This window comes from Thermothelomyces heterothallicus (assembly GCF_042370625.1).
Source record: "Thermothelomyces heterothallicus CBS 202.75 unplaced genomic scaffold P884_scaffold_10, whole genome shotgun sequence".
In the NCBI taxonomy this organism is placed as follows: domain Eukaryota; kingdom Fungi; phylum Ascomycota; class Sordariomycetes; order Sordariales; family Chaetomiaceae; genus Thermothelomyces; species Thermothelomyces heterothallicus.
Window position 1 is genome coordinate 664,664 of NW_027192571.1, and position 10,553 is coordinate 675,216.

Consider the following 10,553-nt stretch of genomic DNA (forward strand, 5'->3'; position numbering starts at 1 on the left):
CCTGATACCTTTCAAATAGTCGGGATCACCGACTGGGAGTTTGCTGGTTTTTCCCCTCCATACTTCGAGCTTCCGTTGTGGAACGTGTGTTCGACTGGAGGGACGAACAGAAACTGTACGACCAGGCGAACCCACGCGAGCTCAGAAAATTCTTCAGGCTCAGAGCGGAGGATTTGGAAGACCGTATTCCACCGCCGTAACAACGAAGTGAGCTTCTCAGGGGTCGTAAACAAATGAGTATGTGGTTGGCCCGGAGACCATAGGCAGGTCCACACTCTGGCCAGGCGTCGGGTTCCGAGGGAGGTAGGAAGAATTCGGTCAGGAGGAGGAGGAGCGTAGGTCCTTGATTGTGCCTTGAGGGTGAGCTCCGCTGCTTATGGGCCGTGGATATACTCGGTCTGCAAGGACAACTCCCCCAAAAGTGCCATGCTTACGAGCTGGCTCTGTGATTGTCAGGAGAGTATGTCTATCAGCTGACCCTCTGTGATGAGTCTAGCAGTTGGACGTACGCTGGTAGACGAATCCCTCCCGCCGAGAGGCAACTGCCATCCCCTTTGTGGAAAATGCCCTGCCAGACCACCCAGAGCCACCCCACCATTTTCTTCCTTTGTGGGTTAGTGAGAACTCGGTGGTGAGTGGGAGCTCGGCAGGGAGTCGAAGTCACTCTTCCTCTAGCCCAAAAATGGTGACACACCTGACGAGCGAGGGAGAAACTAGTGATCTTGATGTCTCTAGAAAAACTAGTGGTGGTGGTAGAAGCTAATCCTTCAAATCCTATCTATCTGTCCGCCAACTCCCGGCCTTTCCTCCTCTTTGCTACCCTGCTAAATGAGGTATCTAGACTAACAGCTTGCTGCTTAGCGACACTCGACTGGCTGTCCTGCTCGCCAGTAGAAGCGGAGCAGGCACCCGACTGCATCAGGTTTCCTAAATCCTGGGAAAGCCCGGTCTCCTCAGAAAGTGGTAGGACATCAAAGTCCAAATTTGACGGCAACTGATCGATGGCAGAGCAGATGTTCTTAAAGTGAGTAGGCATCCATATATCGTAGACATTTTTCGTGAACCGGTATGCTGTCCACTTGTCTTTGCCGTCTAACTCTGTGAAGTCAAAGGTCCGAATCGGGTGCCGGTAGTATTTGGTATCTTTCCCTGCTATCACTAGGTAGTGGCCGTAGATTCGTACTGACTGGTGGTTATGCGAGATAGAGAAGGCGAGGATCTTCCGGTTAAGCTCATCCTCGCGCTTTACAATACGGAAGAGCTCGACGATAGCCCGTACTGCAAGGGTCATGCTATGGGCATTCTGCCGGTCTGCGATGTCGAGCGCGGTAGCGCCGCATTTTACCTCGCAAGTCAGGAATGGGAAGTACATATAGTATGTAGCCATGAAGAAGGACTGGTCCCCGGCGATGAAGTCACCAATAAATGGTGATAGTTTGGCGAGCTGGTCCTTAGTAAATGCGTCTCGTTTGAACCCAACGGAGTAGTCAGGCTGTGGACGGGTGCTGGTAAGAGGGATTAAGTTATTCCACCCTTCGTTAACGCTCTCTATCAGGATGTCAAGGTGTTTTACACCGAATGTTGCAAGACTTTCAGCCGAAGGAACAATGAGCCGACTAATGTCTTGAATGACTCGTGCCTCATTTTTGTTGTAGATCTTCTGGCATGTTATTTCAAAGATATCGTCGCGGAAGAGTGTATCGCTAGGAACGGGTGGCGTCTTCTCGAGGAGAGATTGGCAAAGAGCCTGGCTAGCGCTGGCTAAGCCTAGCGGAGCTTTGGTCATATAGCTACCTTTGACCTCGACTAGGGTTTCATAACGCTGGTCTCGGTATGGTGCGCTCTTCTCCTCCCTTGGCTTTTGATCGCTAGGCGTCATGGATATAGCAGAGTTCGATCGCTTCCGGGTTAGATTAGGCGAGGATTTCTTTCGCGCGAGTGGGAGATGGCCCATGGTAAAATCCATCCTTGAGGTCTCTTCTAACCAGTCCTGCTCCTCTGGCCAGTGCCCTTCCTTTACCCAGAAAGCAACTGGGTCAGTGTGTTCGTGGGCGCCGCTGCTAATCGCTGGCCTGCTGAATGCGTCTTCGGTAGGGCGTGGAAGGGATGTCTGTTGTTGCTCTAGGTCTGGGTCTGGGTCCTTGAGTGTATGTTCGATTGATTGCTTACGCTTGCGACCTCTGCTCTGGACAGGCGCCGGCGGATCCTGTATGTCCTGTGACCTAACTTAGCTTGTGAACCATATAATACGAAGGATAGAAGGCATACTTGTGGGTGTGGTGGATTGCTGGGTATAGTTGGAAGCGGGCACTTGCGTACCTGGGGTCGGTTTCCTGCAAGTGTCAGCAGAAGATGTCCTTTGGCGCTGCGAAGAAAACGTACGTACCTTGATTATTTGACGCCGGCGATGGGAGCGCCTTCTGGGTCGCTGTTTGGGCTCGAGTGCGGGCCATGGCGATAGGAACGGAGGGGAAGGTGAGGTCCTGGTTATATGTCACGGGAAGGTCGAGAGATAGAATGGACGGCTGCGAGCGTGCAGGAATGAGGTCCATGAGCGCCGGCCAATCGTTAAGTTAAGCGCCATCGACATATTAAGTCCCACAATTTTTATCCAATGACTGCCCCCCCCCCCACCAGCCGCGGGATCGCTCCAGCTTGCACCTGTAGAATCCTGTTCAAGGAACAGTTGCGGGGCCGTATTGCCTTCTTCGGCTCCTGCGCCGACTGACCAGTAGGGAGATAAGCCCGAATACCCTATCGACCGCCCAACAGTTCTTTGGGAGAACAGGCGTGGGCCGAGAAGCGGGGTTGCCTAGGATGCTCGGGCCAGCTGGCCCATAGTTACAGTATGGGTCTTTTGTTAGAGGTCCTGGGCAATGATTCCTTAGTAACTAACTATCCTTCCACGACCTCGAGGTTGCAGACAAACTAAGCTTCAGCTCCAGCTGTCAATGATGCAGATGGCTTTGTATAAGAGTGCATTGAGATAGAGCAGCGTCCTGAGGTTTATTCGTGCCCTCCAACGAGTCCACGATGGTTTCCACCTCTGTGCCACGGTTTGCTAGGTATGCAACAAGTAGCTGTGAAAAGACCTGGGCCCGCCGGCTCCCTCCAAGATGTTGCTCGTGGAGGAAGCGGCCATGCGCATTGTTGGAAATGATGGAGACGCTGTCTGTGTCGGCCGTCAGCGCGCTAGTTCCAGGATATGAAATACTTCTGTTCCAGGCAATCGAGCTTGGACGGTTAATTATACGCAACCTTATCGAGAAGGAGGCTTCACCGAGCTTTGATGGGACTCATGGCTGGGACGCTGATCGAATTGTCTTGGGAAAACCCGATGAAGAACTTGTCAACTTACTAGGAAGAGAAGGGGGGGGGGGGGGGGGGGGGGGTTTTCAGGGGGGGGGGGGGGGGGGGGGGGGGGGTATTGATCCATGAGCGCTGGGAGTGTCGCGTTTCAAAATTGCTTTCCGCTCGTACTATCTGCTGCGAGCTTTCCACCTCAGCAGTGAGTTGAAGGTCGATGCGCTGGCAGATCGGTTTGCTGCTATTGAGAGCTCTCATGCAGGCCGTAGAAGTTTAGCATTCTCCTCTGACTCCTCCTCGCTCTCATCTTCCTCTTCATCCGAGCTTTCTTCGTCGGATTCCTTTTCCTCGTTCTCATCATCATCATCATCCTCTTCCTCCTCTTCTTCCTCATCCTCTTCCTCCTCCTCCTCCTCTTCTTCTTCTTCCACACTCCCGCTATCTTCTTCGTCGCTTTCCTCCTCAGCCAACCAATCATCCAAACTCTTTTCCCCAATCCCATTGGCCGCCTTCACAACCTTGGACTCCCCACCAACTGAAGAAGGCGGTGCTCTTGAGGCAGCAGCTGCATCCAAAACCTCGGCCGCGGGGACAACCCTTTTCTCGCCGTACCGGTCTGCTCCCTCTGCATCCCTCAACCTGGGATCCGGCTCTTTGCCCTCTTCCACCCACTCAGGCAGGTCCTCATATCCCCTTAGCCCATGCACCCCGCCGCCGCCTGCCAGCACCAGCGCGGCCGAACCCAGGGTATAACCACGCCTAGTCTCCGATGGGCTGGGTGCTTGCGGAGCTGGCTTCGGCGCAAGGAGCATCAGCGTCGCGAGCTGCGGGACCGAGAGGAGCGATTTATACAGCCGCGTGCGGTCGCGTAGGTCATATGACGTGTCGTATCGCACAAGCAGAAGGAGGTAGCGCCAGAGCTTAGCGATAGGGTGATCGTCCTCTTCTAAAACTTTCGGTCTGTTGCTGCCAGTAGCCGGTGGTGAGGGTTGAGATGGTTCCTGGTCTTGGTCGAATTCCGCCTGGGGTTGCGGGGACTGCGGCCGGCCGGCTTGAGATTCTTCAATCTGCCGGTTAACATAGTGCAAGTAAACCTTTGCGCCGAGAAGCACAATCTGGCGTTTAGCGACTTCGGGCTCGGAAGCGAAGTCTTTGAGGAGGATGCGGAGCACATCGGCGGCGATGTTGTCCGCGCCGCCAAGGCCGGAAAACTCGCCTACGAGCCAGATGATGGTTGCGCGAGCTTGCGGATCGGTGGCCGAGTCCAGGTTCTTGGCGAGACGGATCACGGTAGCGACGTGAGCGGTTGGGTCTTGCTGGATAAGGTGACGAATGACGGTCAAGCTTTCCGCAGCCAGTATGCCATCCAAGCTAGTGATTTGGCTCAGCAGCAGGCGCAAACATCGGGGAGCGGTAGCGCTATCTGCTTGCGCGCACCGCCCGATGGCCCTGACGGCTTCGCGGACCAGAAGCTTGTCGGAACCACGGCTGAAGTGCTCCAGCTCATTGAGGATGAGGCTCTTGATGTGCCGCGGGGCGTGAGGAAAGATAAGTGTGAGCACCTCCAACTTGAGCTCCCACACTGGCTGTGTATCGGTTGCGCGGACGAGGAAATGGGTGGCGTATTTAACAAAATCGGCAGGACAGCTCAGACAAATGGAAACAATGTTGTAGAGGGCGACTTGCTGAATGTCTTGAGCGCCACGGAGCAGCGCTACCAGGGGCCCGATGGCCGCTTTGGTGTAGGAGGGAGTTCCGATGGCGGAGTAGCACCTTGCGACGGCAACCACGACACCAGAGTTGCGGGACTGCAAGAGGGGCTTGATGCTCTTCAGAAGCAACTCGAGGTCGGGATCGAGAACCGTCACCTGCTTAGGTTCCGGGCCGGCCTCTGCTGCTTCGCCATAGAAGTCCTGCAATTCGGCGGGTCGCTCCTTATTCTTGACAGTCCTTGTCTTCCTCGGGAAGCACTTTCTCGCGTAGACCGTCATCAACCGCAGCGTCGACAGCTGGCTCCACTCGTCCATATCGACGAGCATTCTGACCAGGTTCCGGTAATGCTTGTGTATTAGATCTATCCGATCTGGACATACGGTCATGAAAGCCGTCACGGCCGCGCCAGCCACGTAGTATTGCTTGTCTCCGAGTAAGGTCGAGAGGTATTCTAGCAGCTGGGGTAGCTGTGAGGGATCAAGCCGGTAGCACTTGGGAATCGCCAGAGCCGCAGCGCGTCGGACGTACGGGCTCATGTCCCCGGCACCCTTTCTGATGGCAAGGGAGACGATCTGACTGATAACCGGTACCCGAATTCCCGACATGGTTCGCAGCGCCAGCGCCCGCACCTGCGGGTTCGTGTCCGACAGGGACTTCTGAATGGTGTTGATGGATAGAAGGGCAAGGTCAGGTTCTTGTTCGGCATGGTGGATGAGGTAAATGTAGACAAGCTTTTTGATCTCGATATTAGGCGAGGCGACGTTTTTGACAACAGACGAGAACAGGGGCAGCGTCTTTTGGCCGCGGTACATCATCTGGAGGCGGATGTTAGCGCGGAGGAAACGTAGACTGTCGGTGGTCGGCAATGACGGCGTACCGAGATGACACGCCTGAGCCCGTCGAGCACTTCGCGCTCATTGCGGCTGTCCAGTAGCCTCTTGACCTGGGAGCGATCGAGGGGTCGGGACGAGCCCCGCGAACTTCGGGCGGCCGCGGCAGCGTCGAGGGTAAGATCTCGGGCTGCAAGGGACGGTCAGTCCTGTTGGATTCGTCAAAATATCGGTCAGGAACATACCATTCTCCAGCAATGTCGAGATCCTCGCTATTGACTCCATATTGGGCGACTGCCGTTGCTCCGTCAGGAGCTTCACGCAGTATTGCTCGCAGTCGCTCCCTGGCAGAGCACCGGGCAGTTGGGGATTGACTGTGGCTTGGAGCAGTGACGTGATGTGCAGGGTTCACGAGCGCTGAGCGGCAGCTCGGCGGGGTGGGTAGGTCATGCACTTACACCACTTAAGCGGCAAAGCGGGGTAGGCCAAAAGAGAGATTCAGAACTGCAAGTAACTAACTAACTAGTTAATTCGCACTTACACGTAACTACTCATTAACCTCAAAACCTTATCCAAGGACTTATTCTACCAATTTATTCCCAAGGTAAACTACTGTACTTCGTATCTAACCCAACGGACTGGGTTTACCTCAGCTGCCGTACCTTGACGGTTGATGTGGCTCGGCCAGGGCCGACACGCCAGCGCGGTGCGGTCCGCATTCCAAGCCAGATTCGATCGACCTTGATTGCCCAGGTCGAGCCTCGGATGCACGCGATAGACAGGGGCCCCAAACAGCAGCCACTGGTACTTTCCACTCGCTTGTTGCACTACTCGCAGGAAAACATCATTTGGCGTGTTACAAATTTCCCAACGGCCCTCAACTTTCACAGCATCAGGAACCCGATGGATGACAATTACGTTCACTCACACTCAACCCCTCTATTCCTTTCGCCGGTGCTACCGTCCGACCTTATACAGTTCATTATCAACCGATGCAGATACCCAACGACTCTCATTATTTGCGGAAACAGAGGCGAGTTTCTGTCCGCCCTTACACATAACATCTTCCAGCAGAAGCAGCAGCAGCAGCAGCAGCAGCGACATGGCGGGGGGACTCCGACCCTAGGCGAACCACATGATGCCACGGCGCAACAAGCCGCCAGCGCGGGTCCGCCCAACCTCGACCCCGCCCCGACAGAACGACCCCACGCCGTGCCACAGCCAGCAGCCGACCGCCCGGCAACCCCTCAGTCGCAAGCTCACGCCAACCCTACTACCGCCCCGAGGAAGCCGCACCCGCTCCTGACCCCGCACCTCGCGCAGCTCTCCACCGCTCGCCACATCCGCACCGTCTTCGTCCCGACCGTGTCCCACCTCCGCGCCTTCCTCTCCGTTTTCACCGTGGACTCCTCCCTCACGTCAGGCAAGGCGCCTGTAGCACCGCCGCCGCCGCCGCCGCCGTCGCCGGCAGCCCGCAGGGCACTGCTCGTGGTCTACAACCTCCTCGGGATCCACCGCAACACGAGCGAGTGGAGCGTCCAGGGTCTGGGGACGAGCTGCGCGGCGCTGGTAGAAGCTGGGGTGAGAGAGGGGCTGGCGGTCGTTGTTGTGGAGGGGCCGGCAGGCCTTGGAGGAGGCGCTGGGGTAGCCGACCGGAGGGATGGAGATGATGAAGTCGACCGTGGTGATACGGGCCCACGGAAAGGGGTATCGTCGGGGCTGGACGGTGTGTTACGGGAGAGCGTGCCCGTATTCGGCGGACGGGGGAAGAGGGTTGGTCGAGAATTGGAACGTCGAGGCGGGTGGGCTGGTAAGACGGTTGATGTGGCCAGAGTATTGGGGAGGTGGTTTCAGTTTCGGGAGGGTGAGTGGATGGCCAGAGGATGGTAGGTTGCCGGCAGATGAATGGGACACGAACGCCGTGAGGGCGAGACCTGCTCCTGCAGTGACATCCGTGTCAGTTGCCCATGTATGTAGGATGTGCTCTGTACATAATGAAACGTCTCGTAATACAACCCAACGCCAGCGCCGTCAATCTTTCCCAGGGTATCCTATTCCGAGAACACAACAAAGCCGCCACCATACCCAAACCTCCCTCATGACAGCATTTCCCAGACATGAAAAAGAAACAGGATCCATCAGATGGCTTGCTCCATTTCGGTGATGTACAGCTTGATGTGCGCCTCCAGCTTGAGGTACTCATCATGCGCCGCATGCACCTCGTTCTCAATGTTCTCCTTGAGGTCCAGCATCTGGGACGAGTTAGCCGCCCTTCATTATCAGACAGGCCGATGTAATAACATACCTTCTTCTCGATCTGCTCGATCCTCACCCTTCGCCGCTCAATATCTTTGCCCTTCTCGGATCGCTCCTCGGTCAAAGTTTTATGCACCGCTCGCAGCTCCTCCATCTTCTCCTTGGCTCGCTGCGCTTTTTCCTGGCTCTGGGCCCGTAGCGTCTCGGTCCGCTCTGTCCATTTGGCAAGCTGCCGTTGGAGCAACGCCTCGGTCCGCTCCACCTCTCGCACGCTTGCCCCGCGTTCCGTAAGCGCGTCGCGCTGCTTCGCATTCTTCGCATTATCTTCTTCCTCCTTGGCAAGTTCTACCGCGATTTCTTCAAGCAACTTGATGCACGAGGCGACATCACTGGACACTACCGCAAAGGAGTCACTGGATGTTTGTAGAGCCCGTGCCCGGCGGTCGAGTGAGTCGATGTGTGCTTTGTCGTTGTTCAGCGTGTTGCTCAGTTCGGTAAGACTCGCCTGCAGCGCCGACGGGCTTTGTAGCGTGTATGGCCGAAGCTTGGCGCTCTCTTGCTTGAGCGCCAACTTGGCAGCCGTCTTTTCCTCCAGCTCCGCGGCGAGCTCTCCCTTCCTTGTCTTGGCCTCCTCGAGTCTCGCTGCCACCTTTTCCTGCGTCCGCCGCAGCTCCAACAACTTCTTCTTGAGCTCCTCGTTGCGCCGCGTCTTCTCGGCCACTAGGGCCTCCATCTGCCTCCTGTTGGCGCGCATCTCGTCTAGCTGTGCCTCCAAATTCTGGTTCTCGGCGTACAGCTGCTCGATGCGCGCCTTTGTGCTCTCGGCGCGGTTGCAGTGCTCGTCGATGACGCTAGTCTGGCTCTCGCGGAAGCGAACAAAGTTGATGACGTAACTGAAGATTTTGACGAGGCGGTCGTGGGTTGGCTTGTAAAGGTCCATGAAGTTGAAGTCGTGTACGCCGCAGTCGAGCATCAGTTGCCGCAGTGAAATGAAGAAACCCATCAAGTTACGCGTGTCCGGCGGCATCAATGAGTCGCCAAAGTCGCCGCAGATGTCCTCCGCCGCAGCACGCATGGCAGGGTCTACCGTCTGCCGTGTTTTGTTCATTAGGAGCTCGCCAAACCACTCGAAAATCATCTGCACTTGTATCGGATTCGGCTTCTGGAGGTCGGCGACCGTAAACGGGATTCCAAGCTCGTTGATGCAGCCGACAATTTCACGGTCGGGCAGCCGCATGTTGGCATACGCCGCTTCCTCTTCCTTTTTGCGCGACCGCGACTGCTGCTGCGCGGCCGGCATTATGGACATTCGCTGACTGTAGGCCATATTTGTTTGCCGTTCTGGTTAGATGTCGCAGCTCGTGTTTGGTGGACGCCGGTCGCGTCGTGGGTTGTCGTCTTCCAAAAATGTTGACAATCGAGGGGTGGGTTGCTCGAGAAACAGCAGATCCGCCTGTTGTGGGAAGAGAAGTGATTGGATAGGTACATGATGACGGCGGGATTGAATACGCATTAGGTGCATAACTCTGTTCTCCCTACACTACTCCGTAATCCGTAGTGTACACTAAGCCAAACTTGATCCGCACACCCGATAATTATGGCCAAGGATATTATTGCCCTGCCTTTGCAACTACTTCGTACGGAATTGAGAATGCCTGGTTAATAATAAGCCTGAACATCCTTCTTTTCGCTTATTGATATCGCTCCATCCCCATTCGGTTTTTATTGTCTAGTGATGAGAGAACTTCGAGTCGAGCTCACTACCTACATTACATACGTCGTGGTGTAATTACAAGCACAAGCCCCTACACTCGACGGGTAGGCAGAAGAGAACAATACGCCACCATCGCAAACATGTCACACTCGACTTCAAACGGTCGTGCTTCAAGGTGATGAGGTTTGGCGTAATCGCGTTGGTACGACCTATTTGCGTAACTAGCAGTGAGCTAGCGGAGTTGAGATCGAGCTGGTGCCATGAATGTCGTGCTAGGTTATATTTTATTTATGCATGCATGCAATATTATTGTCAGGCTCTCCGTGGATTGGCGTCTCTACTGAGATCCACCGCATAACTACGCAGTACTCCGTAATCCCTAATTTGCACAGGTCTCGTTTCATGCTGTGGACCGTTGAGAAAACAGTTACAGGCAGGATCTGCTTAGGTGCATCCTCTGGCAACCCTCACTCCCTACCCATTTTGCGAACGCGATCCTAGTGCTAAGTGAGTTGAAGGAAGCGGAGCCCGTCTCAGTTCCACTTGGTGGACGTTAGTTATCCGGTTGACGGCTGCGCGCGCCCGGTCTGTTGTAAATCGGATGCTGCCTGCCACTCAAACTCCCTTCCGGCATCTGCTTCGTCGGGATCACCTATGTCAAATCTCCGCAGTACCTGGTCTGGCAATGGCAACAATTGACAACAGCACCAGGTCTTTCATGAGTTCCCCCGAGC

The 10,553-nt window shown here is 55.5% G+C and overlaps 4 protein-coding genes across 4 annotated transcripts; 1 reads left to right on the forward strand and 3 right to left on the reverse strand.

Annotated features, from left to right (window-relative positions):
• Positions 1-778: 778 nt before the first annotated feature.
• P884DRAFT_199517 (uncharacterized protein) lies at positions 779-2,453 on the reverse strand (the record flags this gene model as incomplete). The annotated part of the gene is made up of 3 exons (XM_069438235.1): positions 779-2,206; positions 2,269-2,333; positions 2,387-2,453. 3 exons carry the CDS (start codon positions 2,451-2,453, stop codon positions 779-781), a joined length of 1,560 nt encoding a protein of 519 aa, XP_069297890.1.
• Positions 2,454-3,443: 990 nt separating this feature from the next.
• P884DRAFT_242939 (adaptin N terminal region-domain-containing protein) lies at positions 3,444-6,210 on the reverse strand. The gene is made up of 3 exons (XM_069440292.1): positions 6,095-6,210; positions 5,897-6,039; positions 3,444-5,834 (listed from the first exon to the last, which is right to left on the reverse strand). The coding sequence occupies exons 1-3, from the start codon at positions 6,132-6,134 to the stop codon at positions 3,561-3,563; spliced, it is 2,457 nt and encodes an 818-aa protein (XP_069297891.1). The 5' UTR covers positions 6,135-6,210; the 3' UTR covers positions 3,444-3,560.
• A 239-nt stretch (positions 6,211-6,449) lies between these two features.
• P884DRAFT_259334 (uncharacterized protein) lies at positions 6,450-7,825 on the forward strand. Its single transcript, XM_069441336.1, has one exon. The coding sequence runs from the start codon at positions 6,615-6,617 to the stop codon at positions 7,737-7,739; it is 1,125 nt and encodes a 374-aa protein (XP_069297892.1). The 5' UTR covers positions 6,450-6,614; the 3' UTR covers positions 7,740-7,825.
• A 162-nt stretch (positions 7,826-7,987) lies between these two features.
• On the reverse strand, positions 7,988-9,405 carry P884DRAFT_277435 (Nuf2 family-domain-containing protein; the record flags this gene model as incomplete). The annotated part of the gene is made up of 2 exons (XM_069443072.1): positions 7,988-8,101; positions 8,155-9,405. The coding sequence occupies 2 exons, from the start codon at positions 9,403-9,405 to the stop codon at positions 7,988-7,990; spliced, it is 1,365 nt and encodes a 454-aa protein (XP_069297893.1).
• Between the last annotated feature and the right edge of the window lie 1,148 nt (positions 9,406-10,553).